The 14130-nt window shown below is 43.2% G+C and overlaps 1 protein-coding gene across 1 annotated transcript in view; it reads left to right on the top strand.

Annotated features, from left to right (window-relative positions):
* LOC148436295 (voltage-dependent L-type calcium channel subunit alpha-1C-like) overlaps positions 1-14130 on the top strand; it is a 138015-nt gene that overhangs the window by 55410 nt on the left and 68475 nt on the right. Inside the window, exons 10-11 of the mRNA XM_088465078.1 lie at positions 7423-7452; positions 11038-11166. Of these exons, the coding sequence (XP_088321204.1) occupies positions 7423-7452; positions 11038-11166 (159 nt within the window). The remainder of the gene's footprint in view (positions 1-7422; positions 7453-11037; positions 11167-14130) is intronic.

The following is a 14130-nucleotide window of genomic DNA, read 5'->3' as shown; positions in this document are numbered from 1 at the left end:
GCCGCATTATCCGGCTGTACATTATTTGTAGTTAGTGTAGGTTATGCCTCATCATCCGGCTGTACATTATTTGTAGTTAGTGTAGGTTATGCCACGTTATCCGGCTGTACATTATTTGTAGTTAGTGTAGGTTATGCCGCATCATCCGGCTGTACATTATTTGTAGTTAGTGTAGGTTATGCCGCATTATCCGGCTGTACATTAGTTGTAGTTAGTGTAGGTTTTGCCGCATTATCCGGCTGTACATTATTTGTAGTTAGTGTAGGTTATGCCGCATCATCCGCTGTACATTATTTGTAGTTAGTGTAGGTTATGCCGCATCATCCGGCTGTACATTATTTGTAGTTAGTGTAGGTTATGCCGCATTATCCGGCTGTACATTATTTGTACTTAGTGTAGGTTATGCCGCATTATCCGGCTGTACATTATTTGTAGTTAGTGTAGGTTATCTCGCATCATCCGGCTATACATTATTTGTACTTAGTGTAGGTTATGCCGCATTATCCGGCTGTACATTATTTGTAGTTAGTGTAGGTTATCTCGCATCATCCGGCTATACATTATTTGTACTTAGTGTAGGTTATGCCGCATCATCCGCTGTACATTATTTGTAGTTAGTGTAGGTTATGCCGCATTATCCGGCTGTACATTATTTGTAGTTAGTGTAGGTTATGCCGCATCATCCGGCTGTACATTATTTGTAGTTAGTGTAGGTTATGCCGCATCATCCGGCTGTACATTATTTGTAGTTAGTGTAGGTTATGCCGCATTATCCGGCTGTACATTATTTGTAGTTAGTGTAGGTTATGCCGCATTATCCGGCTGTACATTATTTGTAGTTAGTGTAGGTTATGCCGCATTATCCGGCTGTACATTATTTATAGTTAGTGTAGGTTTTGCCGCATTATCCGGCTGTACATTATTTGTAGTTAGTGTAGGTTATCTCGCATCATCTGGCTATACATTATTTGTACTTAGTGTAGGTTATGCCGCATTATCCGGCTGTACATTATTTGTAGTTAGTGTAGGCTATGCCGCATTATCCGGCTGTACATTATTTATAGTTAGTGTAGGTTATGCCGCATCATCCGGCTGTACATTATTTGTAGTTAGTGTAGGTTATGCCGCATTATCCGGCTGTACATTGTTTGTAGTTAGTGTAGGTTATGCCTCATCATCCGGCTGTACATTATTTGTAGTTAGTGTAGGTTATGCCGCATTATCCGGCTGTACATTATTTGTAGTTAGTGTCGGTTATGCCTCATCATCCGGTTGTACATTATTTGTAGTTAGTGTAGGTTATGCCACGTTATCCGGCTGTACATTATTTGTAGTTAGTGTAGGTTATGCCGCATCATCCGGCTGTACATTATTTGTAGTTAGTGAAGGTTATGCCGCATTATCCGGCTGTACATTAGTTGTAGTTAGTGTAGGTTTTGCCGCATTATCCGGCTGTACATTATTTGTAGTTAGTGTAGGTTATGCCGCATCATCCGCTGTACATTATTTGTAGTTAGTGTAGGTTATGCCGCATCATCCGGCTGTACATTATTTGTAGTTAGTGTAGGTTATGCCGCATTATCCGGCTGTACATTATTTGTAGTTAGTGTAGGTTATGCCGCATTATCCGGCTGTACATTATTTGTAGTTAGTGTAGGTTATCTCGCATCATCCGGCTATACATTATTTGTAGTTAGTGTAGGTTATGCCGCATCATCCGCTGTACATTATTTGTAGTTAGTGTAGGTTATGCCGCATCATCCGGCTGTACATTATTTGTAGTTAGTGTAGGTTATGCCGCATTATCCGGCTGTACATTATTTGTAGTTAGTGTAGGTTATGCCGCATTATCCGGCTGTACATTATTTGTAGTTAGTGTAGGTTATCTCGCATCATCCGGCTATACATTATTTGTAGTTAGTGTAGGTTATGCCGCATCATCCGCTGTACATTATTTGTAGTTAGTGTAGGTTATGCCGCATTATCCGGCTGTACATTATTTGTAGTTAGTGTAGGTTATGCCGCATTATCCGGCTGTACATTATTTGTAGTTAGTGTAGGTTATGCCGCATTATCCGGCTGTACATTATTTGTAGTTAGTGTAGGTTTTGCCGCATTATCTGGCTGTACATTATTTGTAGTTAGTGTAGGTTATCTCGCATCATCCGGCTATACATTATTTGTACTTAGTGTAGGTTATGCCGCATTATCCGGCTGTACATTATTTGTAGTTAGTGTAGGCTATGCCGCATTATCCGGCTGTACATTATTTATAGTTAGTGTAGGTTATGCCGCATCATCCGGCTGTACATTATTTGTAGTTAGTGTAGGTTATGCCACATTATCCGGCTGTACATTGTTTGTAGTTAGTGTAGGTTATGCCGCTTCATCCGGCTGTACATTATTTGTAGTTAGTGTAGGTTATGCCTCATCATCCGGCTGTACATTATTTGTAGTTAATGTAGGTTATGCCACATTATCCGGCTGTACATTATTTGTAGTTAGTGTAGGTTATGCCGCATTATCCGGCTGTACATTATTTGTAGTTAGTGTAGGTTATGCCGCATTATCCGGCTGTACATTATTTATAGTTTGTGTAGGTTTTGCCGCATTATCCGGCTGTACATTATTTGTAGTTAGTGTAGGTTATCTCGCATCATCCGGCTATACATTATTTGTACTTAGTGTAGGTTATGCCGCATTATCCGGCTGTACATTATTTGTAGTTAGTGTAGGCTATGCCGCATTATCCGGCTGTACATTATTTATAGTTAGTGTAGGTTATGCCGCATCATCCGGCTGTACATTATTTGTAGTTAGTGTAGGTTATGCTGCATTATCCGGCTGTACATTGTTTGTAGTTAGTGTAGGTTATGCCGCTTCATCCGGCTGTACATTATTTGTAGTTAGTGTAGGTTATGCCTCATCATCCGGCTGTACATTATTTGTAGTTAGTGTAGGTTATGCCGCATTATCCGGCTGTACATTATTTGTAGTTAGTGTAGGTTATGCCTCATCATCCGGCAGTACATTATTTGTAGTTAGTGTAGGTTATGCTACGTTATCCGGCTGTACATTATTTGTAGTTAGTGTAGGTTATGCCGCATCATCCGGCTGTACATTATTTGTAGTTAGTGTAGGTTATGCCGCATTATCCGGCTGTACTTTAGTTGTAGTTAGTGTAGGTTTTGCCGCATTATCCGGCTGTACATTATTTGTAGTTAGTGTAGGTTATCTCGCATCATCCGGCTATACATTATTTGTAGTTAGTGTAGGTTATGCTGCATCATCCGGCTGTACATTATTTGTAGTTAGTGTAGGTTATGCCGCATTATCCGGCTGTACATTATTTGTAGTTAGTGTAGGCTATGCCGCATTATCCGGCTGTACATTATTTGTAGTTAGTGTAGGTTATGCCGCATTATCCGGCTGTACATTAGTTGTAGTTAGTGTAGGTTATGCCGCATTATCCGGCTGTACATTATTTATAGTTAGTGTAGGTTATGCCGCATTATCCGGCTGTACATTATTTGTAGTTAGTGTAGGCTATGCCGCATCATCCGGCTGTACATTATTTGTAGTTAGTGTAGGCTATGCTGCATCATCCGGCTGTACATTATTTGTAGTTAGTGTAGGTTATGCCGCATCATCCGGCTGTACATTATTTGTAGTTAGTGTAGGTTATGCCGCATCATCCGGCTGTACAATATTTGTAGTTAGTGTAGGTTATTTCGCATCATCCGGCTATACATTATTTGTAGTTAGTATAGGTTATGCCGCATTGTCCGGCAGTAGATTATTTATACTTAGTGTAGGTTATGCCGCATTATCCGGCTGTACATTAGTTGTAGTTAGTGTAGGTTATGCCGCATCATCCGGCTGTACATTATTTGTAGTTAGTGTAGGTTATGCCACATTATCCGGCTGTACATTATTTATAGTTAGTGTAGATTTTGCCGCATCATCCGGCTGTACATTATTTGTGGTTAGTGTAGGTTATGCTGCATCATCCGGCTATATGTTATTTGTAGTTAGTGTAGGTTATGCCACATTATCCGGCTGTACATTATTTGTAGTTAGTGTAGGTTATGCCGCATTATCCGGCTGTACATTATTTGTAGTTAGTGCAGGTTATGCCACATTATCCGGCTGTACATTATTTGTAGTTAGTGTAGGTTATGTCGCATTTTCCGGCTGTACATTATTTGTAGTTAGTGTAGGTTATGCCGCATCATCCGGCTGTACATTATTTGTAGTTAGTGTAGGTTATGCCGCATTATCCGGCTGTACATTATTTGTAGTTAGAGGATTCCGCCACATCATCCAGCTGTTATTGAAAACCCCCTATAGTTAGAATATTCTGCCGCATCATCCGGCTGTACATTATTTGTAGTTAGTGTAGGTTATGCCACATTATCCGGCTGTACATTATTTGTAGTTAGTGTAGGTTATGCCGCATTATCCGGCTGTACATTATTTGTAGTTAGTGCAGGTTATGCCACATTATCCGGCTGTACATTATTTGTAGTTAGTGTAGGTTATGTCGCATTTTCCGGCTGTACATTATTTGTAGTTAGTGTAGGTTATGCCGCATCATCCGGCTGTACATTATTTGTAGTTAGTGTAGGTTATGCCGCATTATCCGGCTGTACATTATTTGTAGTTAGAGGATTCCGCCACATCATCCAGCTGTTATTGAAAACCCCCTATAGTTAGAATATTCTGCCGCATCATCCAGCTGTACACTTCGGGGTAGATTTACTAAAGTGAGAGTTTTTAGAAGTAAGTTTTAGAAGTGGAGATGTAGCCCATAGCAACTAATCAGATTCTACTTAACATTTAACTAGCACCTTCTAGAAAATAATAGCTAGAATCTGATTGGTTGCTATGGGCAACATCACTTTTAAAACTCACTTCTAAAAGCTCTCACTGTAGTAAATTTACCCCTTATAGTTAGAAGATTATGCCGCATTATTCATCTGACTTTTGCTACAGGCTCTAACTGACTTACTGTAAGGTACTAAAAGAGACAACGACATCATACAGAAGGTTATTACTGTAAGATATTTGACAAGGTTGGATGATGCAGTGGAATCATTAAGAATTAGAAGAAAAAAAGGACCGAGTGTGAACAGTCTCTGCTGTGGATATACTACAGCCCCTATTACACTAAGCTAGATCCTTAAACACTACTGGTAAAGGATCTCTGCAAACTCACTTGAGCCTGTGTGACATGGGTCTTACTCAGAGTTAATAAAAAAACAGCCACCTCCCCAGTATCTCCCACTCACTATTAATTTTCCAAATATGACTGCCAACACTGCGGTTGATTCAGGAGTGATGCACTTCAAACAGAAAGTATTAAGTTCTCCCTGCAATTATAATTAAGACTCAGTTATTTTTACCCAAATAATAACCTGTAGTTTATATATGTTGCATGGATTAACCTAATCCACAGGCAAAATGGATCTAATAAGAAGCACAGAGACCAATCTTATTAAATGAAGTTTAATATGAGAAAAAACAATGATTAAAGTATATACAAAAACAATAAAACGGACATACAAAGGTAGACGTAGCAAATAATTTTCTTATAAACAAAAAAGGGTTAAAAATGAACAGTCTCACATGAAGCTGTTTGCACGGAGAAGCTAGAAGATGGAGCAATTTCCAATGTCAGACTGGCTTCCCAATAATTATACACAGTTTACGAATTTTACATGGCATCTTATGCCTGCCTTGGCTGTCATCTAGCCCCCCTTCTCTCTTTGGTTTCTGTATCTATCAAATTAGCCAAGATCCTACTTTTCAACATAACATTCTTTTGGTTTGTGGTGTCTGATATACAGGATCAGGAACTGTGACCTTTCATAGATCTTCAATAAATTTGGGGAGTAGATTAACAAGTCGTGAACATTGACTTACTGGAAACAAGAGTTACCATATAAATAACCTTCCCATGAACTGTTATCTGTTCCCTGACCTCCCTCTATCTCTAAACAAGTCAGGGGAAAGACTATAAATTTGAAAGTGGTCAGGTAAAACACATCTAAAGGTTAATTCGCAGGTCACCATGCTGGTAATTACAAATAAATACACAAAAGGTTATTACAAGTGGTCTAATATCTTGTGCGATCCATAACATAATCACAGCACTGGTTTTGGATTTGTTCTTCCTATGCATGTAATTTAATTTCCAAGTGTACCGCTCACACGGACTAGGCAACCCGTGGTGTTCCAGCTTCCCTGTCAGCCTCTGGCATGCTGGGACTTGTAATTTCACAGCGGCTGGAGAACCACAGGTTGTCTACCTTTGCACTATAAATTTAATTTGAGGTGTATTAATTACAAGCTACCGCAAGCAGGTGCATTGTGCCCTTTACATGCATGGGAAGAGAAAGTTTACTTCCCGGATATATGGTCTTTGTTGTTGATGCAAGTCGGCCATACACGATTCAGAGTTGCACACAAGTCAAACGCAATTGCGTGTTTGGAACTAAACGCGAACATTCACTCATAAGTGACTTCACTTGCTTCATCGATATCAGAGCGTACTCCCTCCAGCCCTGTCCCTGCTGCATGTTATGTCAGCACCCCCTCACAAAACTTTGCCAACATGCAAGTGCCCGTTATACCGCTGAACGCCCCATTATGCTGCCTCTTGAACTCGCCCCATTACGCTCCCTTAGCCACAAGTGGAGATGGGAGAGAGTAGCGTACAACTCCTAACTGCCCTTCGTCGCATACACTCGGCTCTGGAACAGGCGCTGTACGAAACGTCACCAGACGGATTTGCGTGGAACTCTGCATCACCTCCATTATTTCTATTCACCGACAAGTTCTTCCACCAATAGCTGGCACCAATCCATACATCGTAATAAATCTATCATTTTACCCTGACACCGAAATATCTAAAATGTGCAAAAGTGATTTTTCTTTCTGCCTAAATTGCAGCCATCACATAAATATTCACCTTTAACCAAGTCGGAGCACCCTCAGATCTCCTCTTCACAGCAGAGTCTGAGTGAGGCCATCCTGGATCTGCCATTGTCATATTTAAATAGATATAAAAAAAACGTAAGCCAAGGAGTCATTACCTCGAGCACACCGCCTGCTGCTCAGCTACAACTCCCATCATCCGCAGTGGCCGGGTGGCCATCGTCCATGGTGCGGATTGTAGTTCGGCTACGGCAAAAGAGCCAATGCAGATCGCCACATTTTCCATCCCTATATTATAGTTCATCGGAACCTGGGGTTCAGAGCTGTACAAAGTTCACAATTTGGTTGTATTCTGTTCTAAATTTGCTTCTGCCCTCCTCTGCCTCCCTCTCCTACCCTCCATGCTGATCATATTGCTGTACTGTGTCCCCCCTGTGGATATAGCCGGTATTACATCTTATCTCTGTCTGCCTTTCTTTAAAGACAGGTGAACATTCCCAATGCCACAATATGGTAAGACCAAAAACTCCTTCAGAGCACTGTCACCCTTTTCCTCTGACACCCTTGACACGACTATGTCGGCTGTGTGCCCCTGACCTCAGGGCTCTTCTCTCACACCTTGTCCAGTCTCTCTGCATGCCCTGTGGCCGCCATCTTGTATTTGTTGTGTCTCCTGAGCTGTGAGCATTGTGGTTTATCTGTGTACTACTCACTGTACTGTAAGCTTATATTGGACTCTGATCTTCTCCGCTTGCCAAATGGCCAGTCTGGCAGATGACCCGAGAGATGTCCGACCTTTCTGGCAAATTAACCCGGGGAGGACAGAACAGGTGGGATTCTTGTTGAGAACAATCGCTATTTAGGTCCGTTATTAATATTGTGTATATAGCGCCCACCAATTTACACAGCGCTGTACAGAGAATATATATCATTCATATCGGACCTTGCCCCATTGCAGCTTACAGTCCAATTTCTTAGCATACAAGCCCACATTCACATAAGGGTTACTTTTGTCAGAATCCGTGCTCCGGAGGAAGAACTAATCATCATCCACATAAATTATTGGCTGACGTTCCATGCTATCTATTAAGCCTGCACTGTCCAAGGGTGAAAATATTCCTACATTGTGAGGCCGGGCTGGTAAACCCTGACACCATTGGGAAAAAGACCTGTTGGTTTCAGCGTCCTGCGTTTTTCCATCAGGTGGACCTGTCACCCCCAGATTCTGCCTGGCAGTATCATCATACAGAACGATACATTATAAGACCAGATAAATGATGCAGTAATATTCTTATTTATATAGCGCCTTTCTCCCAGTAGGACTCAAAGTACTTCACGCTATTGCAGACTTTGAGGCAGCCATTTTGGGCGCTCATTTGCTGAATAAATCACCAGTCACTTCAGTCCCTGCCCCACTGGAGTTGGCAGTCTTATTTCCCTGATACACACACACACTGGGGTCCAGAGGCCCTGATTCAGAGCCGGACGCTATTTGCGGACGGTCGTTCTGATAAAGGGGGTGGCTATTTAAATGAACCGTTCGCTCTTTGCGGTCTGTTCACGCCTCTATGTCTGAACGAGCGAACAAAACATGCGGTCGTTTTTTTAAAAATACGCCACCTGGCCGCTCGCACCATACGTCATGTCCGCTATTTAATAGATTAATCGAGTACATCGAACAGCGTATGAACTGCTCGCTATTCTTGTGGTTGGTTTTTCCTACCGCAATCTTGCGAGCAGTTCTGACTATAAAATAACCAAGTGACGTGGTCGATGACGCTACTGTATTAATTATGCACACCCTTAAAACGCCCGTTTTGACCGTTTGGCACGCCTGCGTTCTGATCTCCACTCCCCGTTTTCAAGCACCTTCCCCTGTTACCACCCACATACGCCTCCTCCTGTCACTCAAAATAGCAGGCATTCGCTATTTAGCGAACAAACGATTTTCGGCCGCACTGACTGGTTCGCGCATGCATATTACAATCCGTACGCATGCGCAGATGTGCGAACATAGCTCGGAACGAAAGAGCGGCCGCTTACGAGCGGCTCTGAATGAAGCCCAGAATCCAGGTAATCTACCAGTATATTTTTTACCTTTTGTGCAGAGAACCAACGCAGACATGGGGAGAGCATACAAACTACACACATAGAGGGCCTTGGTGGGGATCCAACCCAAGACCCCAGTGCTGTGAGGTGGCAATGCTAACCGCTGTGCATTACTCACATGCCACTTATTTGAAATAATAAACATTCACTAATTAAATCTTTAATAATTGAATTATCCAAAAAAAAAAAAACCTCACGATAAAAAATCCTACAGCATATATCAGTGGTTACACCATTAGTGTACCCTACAAATTATAGTTACTGTTATAGTGACCTTTTTCTCCTTAACATGTTCCAGTCATGGAAGAGAATTTAGTCACCGACTAGATGTTACATACAGCAACAGCAGCGATGACATCTGCAGGTTGTAGAAACTATCTAAAGTATCACGAGTTACATTTTTACATTCAACAAAACTGTTCTTAAAATGTTCTAATTACAGCCAATATTGTTCCAATTACAGCCAAATTCACCAAACAGCGACATTGTGATTTGTAAATGAAGTAAAGTGTAGTTAATACATAATTGGAAATTCTTAAAACTATTATTTAAACTTGAAGCAAAATATCTTTTAAATAATCCCATTTAAATAACGTTTTTAAAAAGTCAGTATTAAAAACTTGCTGTGAAGGAGCTAAAATACACAAATTATTTTTAGTGTATTTTGTGGTTTTGCAAAAGGATTTGCAACCACAAGTCTTCTGAAATTGGTCATGGGTATAAAAAAAAAATATATATATATATTATTTTATTTTTTTTTATTCGTAAATCTGATATATAAATATTACATAACAGATGGCCCTGTGGGATTCTTTTTTTAAATTCTGAAAACATTTTACTTTAATTAGAATTAATTCATACAGTATCAAACTCAAAACTATGTTATAACAAAAAATAATTTGGCTGGGCCTGGATAAGTTCCCTGGGAATTGGTTCCAATTTAAGAAACGGTTGAGCTTGGACACCCGTCCGGCTCCAGAAATATGGAGACCAATGGCGCAGTCTGTACATGGGGCATTGCGCGAGGTAATAGCGCCATCCGGCGGCATCTTCAGTCCCTGCAATGTTCTCAGCAAGACACCTAACCGTCCTGTCCTCTTATCATTCCATGTTTTCTCTCCTTTTTAGCAGGTGTGTATGAGATGGCGGGAGGGGGGGTTTCATGTGAGCTGGCGGCAACGTAGACAGGATACCCTGTATTTACTAACGATAGCAGGAGACAACCGGTGGGGGAAAGTTTGGCCGCAGTAGCCTGGGGTGTGCAGTTCATAAACGTCACATTGTAATGCAGATCCATAAGGGGGACGTAATGTCAGGCAGCCGTGGCCTTAAAGCTAGTTACAGAGCCCGAATACTCCACCAGCATCCAGTCAGGCTTTCTGTTCTCTCAGCGACAGGGCCGGGCGCTCACAGTATTGCCAACCTCTCTCTAATCCCCAGTGCCTTCCAGTCCGCCATAGTTCCCCACTTCTCTGGATAGCGAAAAACATAGGAAAACCAGAACTGGACCAGGATTTCTTGGTCAAAGAGAGGTAGGTTGGCAATACTGGACGTAGGCACAGGGGAGTTTATAGCCAGGCAGTTTAGTATTGACTCTTATCGGGGCACCGCCATTACAATTTATAATGAATTTAGCATTAATTGCCAAGGCCATTACAGTGAGCACGGGCAAAAAAAAAGAAAGTCTACCTCCATTTTCTGGGCTGACCCAATATTCAGTCTATCAATTTCCCAGGACCTAGTGGCCTTACAGAGTCGTCGGCCCTATGTGAATTGATAAGCTGCTATCTCGTAAATATTGGTTCAGGCCACACATGGAGCAGGTGACGGGAGCACTTTACATAACGTACTGTACGATGGTTCTAGCTCTTACCATGGGTGTAATAGGGCCAAGTCTTGGGGCTCTGCAGGGTAGGGCGGGCAGCATATTAGGTAGCTCCTTCACTGCCCCTCATGTTCTGTATAACCTATGTCAACTGTATGTTCTAGCAGGGTGAGGAGAACTCCCGAATCTCCATCACCTTCTTCAGGCTCTTTCGAGTTATGCGTCTGGTGAAGCTCCTGAGTCGCGGGGAGGGGATCCGGACACTACTCTGGACGTTCATCAAGTCCTTCCAGGTAACCAAACACACCTGTTCTAAGCCACACCGCCTCCAAGACACATGACTTTGTCACATGACTGATTCACTGAGTAGTATGCGGGACATTGGGGTCTATGTCATACACTGGACATTAGGTGCTGTGTGGAATGGATTTGTAGTATATAACACGGAAGATTTTTTTATTTTTGCCTAAAAAAAAATTGCAAACAAGATGCCCCCCCCCACCCCCCCTGTACTTACACAGAGCATAGGCCCGATACTGACAAGTGCTGGGCCCCACCTGGTGCCCCCCCTTTCTTACCGGGAACTTTACAAAACCCCTCTATCTGATTATCTTATTCTGACACTTATCTCCTGCTGACTATTATCTGCCTGCCCGTCAGCCATCTTTCTCCGCTACATTACATCCTACACATGGTAGCGAGACTGAGCTTCCAGTCCGGGTCTGGTAACATGAATTACATAAATAGGGGGCACCGGCAATAAGTAAGGGTTGTAACAATTTGATCTGGAAACAGGTATTCACATAGAAGACTGCAGCAGGGTAGCGGAGCTAGGGACAAGGTGTCTGCGGGAATATACTAATCACCCAACCCCTGTTAGGTGAGGCCTCCTTAACCAGTTTGAATGGGGAGGACTTTCCATGCCAGAGGCAGCATAGAGGCGGGCACAGAAGTCGGGGGCAGCAGTCAATGCTGACAGACTGCCCAGTGCTGTGGAGTTCAGTAGCACGTTCCTCCAGGAGTCATTCTCTTATCTTGTACATTTTCACCAATGAAAGACTAGAATTCCAGATTGTTGTAAATCTCAGGGCAGCCCCTCCATCGGTGAGGAAACAAATCCTCACCCCCACAGAGACCAACACTCAGGGAACATTGCCTGCAGACAATATCTTGTGTCATAGAACTGATAGACAATAGAGGCACTAAAGCCAATATTTTATTGTTATCAGTGAGAACTTAGAGTAATCAGCTGGGGGGCATCAGTCTATACTGAAGGGGACCGGCCAGCAGGCTTATTAGTGCAAGAGGTCACCAGACACTACAGGTTATCAGTCAGAGAGGTCACCAGACACTACAGGTTATCAGTCAGAGAGGTCACCAGTCACACAGGTTATCAGTCAGAGAGGTCACCAGTCACACAGATTATCAGTCAGAGAGGTCACCAGTCACACAGGTTATCAGTCAGAGAGGTCACCAGACACACAGGTTATCAGTCAGAGAGGTCACCAGTCACACAGGTTATCAGTCAGAGAGGTCACCAGTCACACAGGTTATCAGTCAGAGAGGTCACCAGTCACACAGGTTATCAGTCAGAGAGGTCACCAGTCACTACAGGTCATCAGTCAGAGAGGTCACCAGTCACTACAGGTTATCAGTCAGAGAGGTCACCAGTCACTACAGGTTATCAGTTAGAGAGGTCACCAGTCACACAGGTTATCAGTCAGAGAGGTCACCAGTCACTACAGGTTATCAGTCAGAGAGGTCACCAGTCACACAGGTTATCAGTCAGAGAGGTCACCAGTCACTACAGGTTATCAGTCAGAGAGGTCACCAGTCACACAGGTTATCAGTCAGAGAGGTCACCAGTCACACAGGTTATCAGTCAGAGAGGTCACCAGTCACTACAGGTTATCAGTCAGAGAGGTCACCAGTCACACAGGTTATCAGTCAGAGAGGTCACCAGTCACTACAGGTTATCAGTCAGAGAGGTCACCAGTCACTACAGGTTATCAGTCAGAGAGGTCACCAGTCACACAGGTTATCAGTCAGAGAGGTCACCAGTCACTACAGGTTATCAGTCAGAGAGGTCACCAGTCACTACAGGTTATCAGTCAGAGAGGTCACCAGTCACACAGGTTATCAGTCAGAGAGGTCACCAGTCACTACAGGTTATCAGTCACAGAGGTCACCAGTCACTACAGGTTATCAGTCAGAGAGGTCACCAGTCACACAGGTTATCAGTCAGAGCGGTCACCAGTCACACAGGTTATCAGTCAGAGAGGTCACCAGTCACACAGGTTATCAGTCAGAGAGGTCACCAGTCACACAGGTTATCAGTCAGAGAGGTCACCAGTCACACAGGTTATCAGTCACAGAGGTCACCAGTCACAGAGGTCACCAGTCACACAGGTTATCAGTCAGAGGTCACCAGTCACACAGGTTATCAGTCAGAGGGGTCACCAGTCACACAGGTTATCAGTCAGAGAGGTCACCAGTCACACAGGTTATCAGTCAGAGAGGTCACCAGTCACACAGGTTATCAGTCAGAGAGGTCACCAGTCACACAGGTTATCAGTCAGAGAGGTCACAAGTCACTACAGGTTATCAGTCAGAGAGGTCACCAGTCACACAGGTTATCAGTCAGAGAGGTCACCAGTCACACAGGTTATCAGTCAGAGAGGTCACCAGTCACTACAGGTTATCAGTCAGAGAGGTCACCAGTCACACAGGATATCAGTCAGAAAGGTCACCAGTCACACAGGTTATCAGTCAGAGAGGTCACCAGTCACTACAGGTTATCAGTCAGAGAGGTCACCAGTCACTACAGGTTATCAGTCAGAGGGGTCACCAGTCACACAGGTTATCAGTCAGAGAGGTCACCAGTCACTACAGGTTATCAGTCACTACAGGTTATCAGTGAGAGAGGTCACCAGTCACTACAGGTTATCAGTCAGAGAGGTCACCAGTCACACAGGTTATCAGTCAGAGAGGTTATCAGTCACAGAGGTCACCAGTCACTACAGGTTATCAGTCAGAGAGGTCACCAGTCACACAGGTTATCAGTCAGAGAGGTCACCAGTCACACAGGTTATCAGTCAGAGAGGTCACCAGTCAAACAGGTTATCAGTCAGAGAGGTCACCAGTCACACAGGTTATCAGTCAGAGAGGTCACCAGTCACTACAGGTTATCAGTCAGAGAGGTCACCAGTCACACAGGTTATCAGTCAGAGAGGTCACCAGTCACACAGGTTATCAGT

This window comes from Taudactylus pleione, unplaced genomic scaffold (assembly GCF_031769625.1).
Source record: "Taudactylus pleione unplaced genomic scaffold, aTauple2 ptg001842l, whole genome shotgun sequence".
NCBI classification, from domain to species: Eukaryota; Metazoa; Chordata; class Amphibia; order Anura; family Myobatrachidae; genus Taudactylus; species Taudactylus pleione.
Note: the sequence above shows the minus strand (reverse complement) of the source record. Positions and strands in the feature narration are given on the sequence as shown.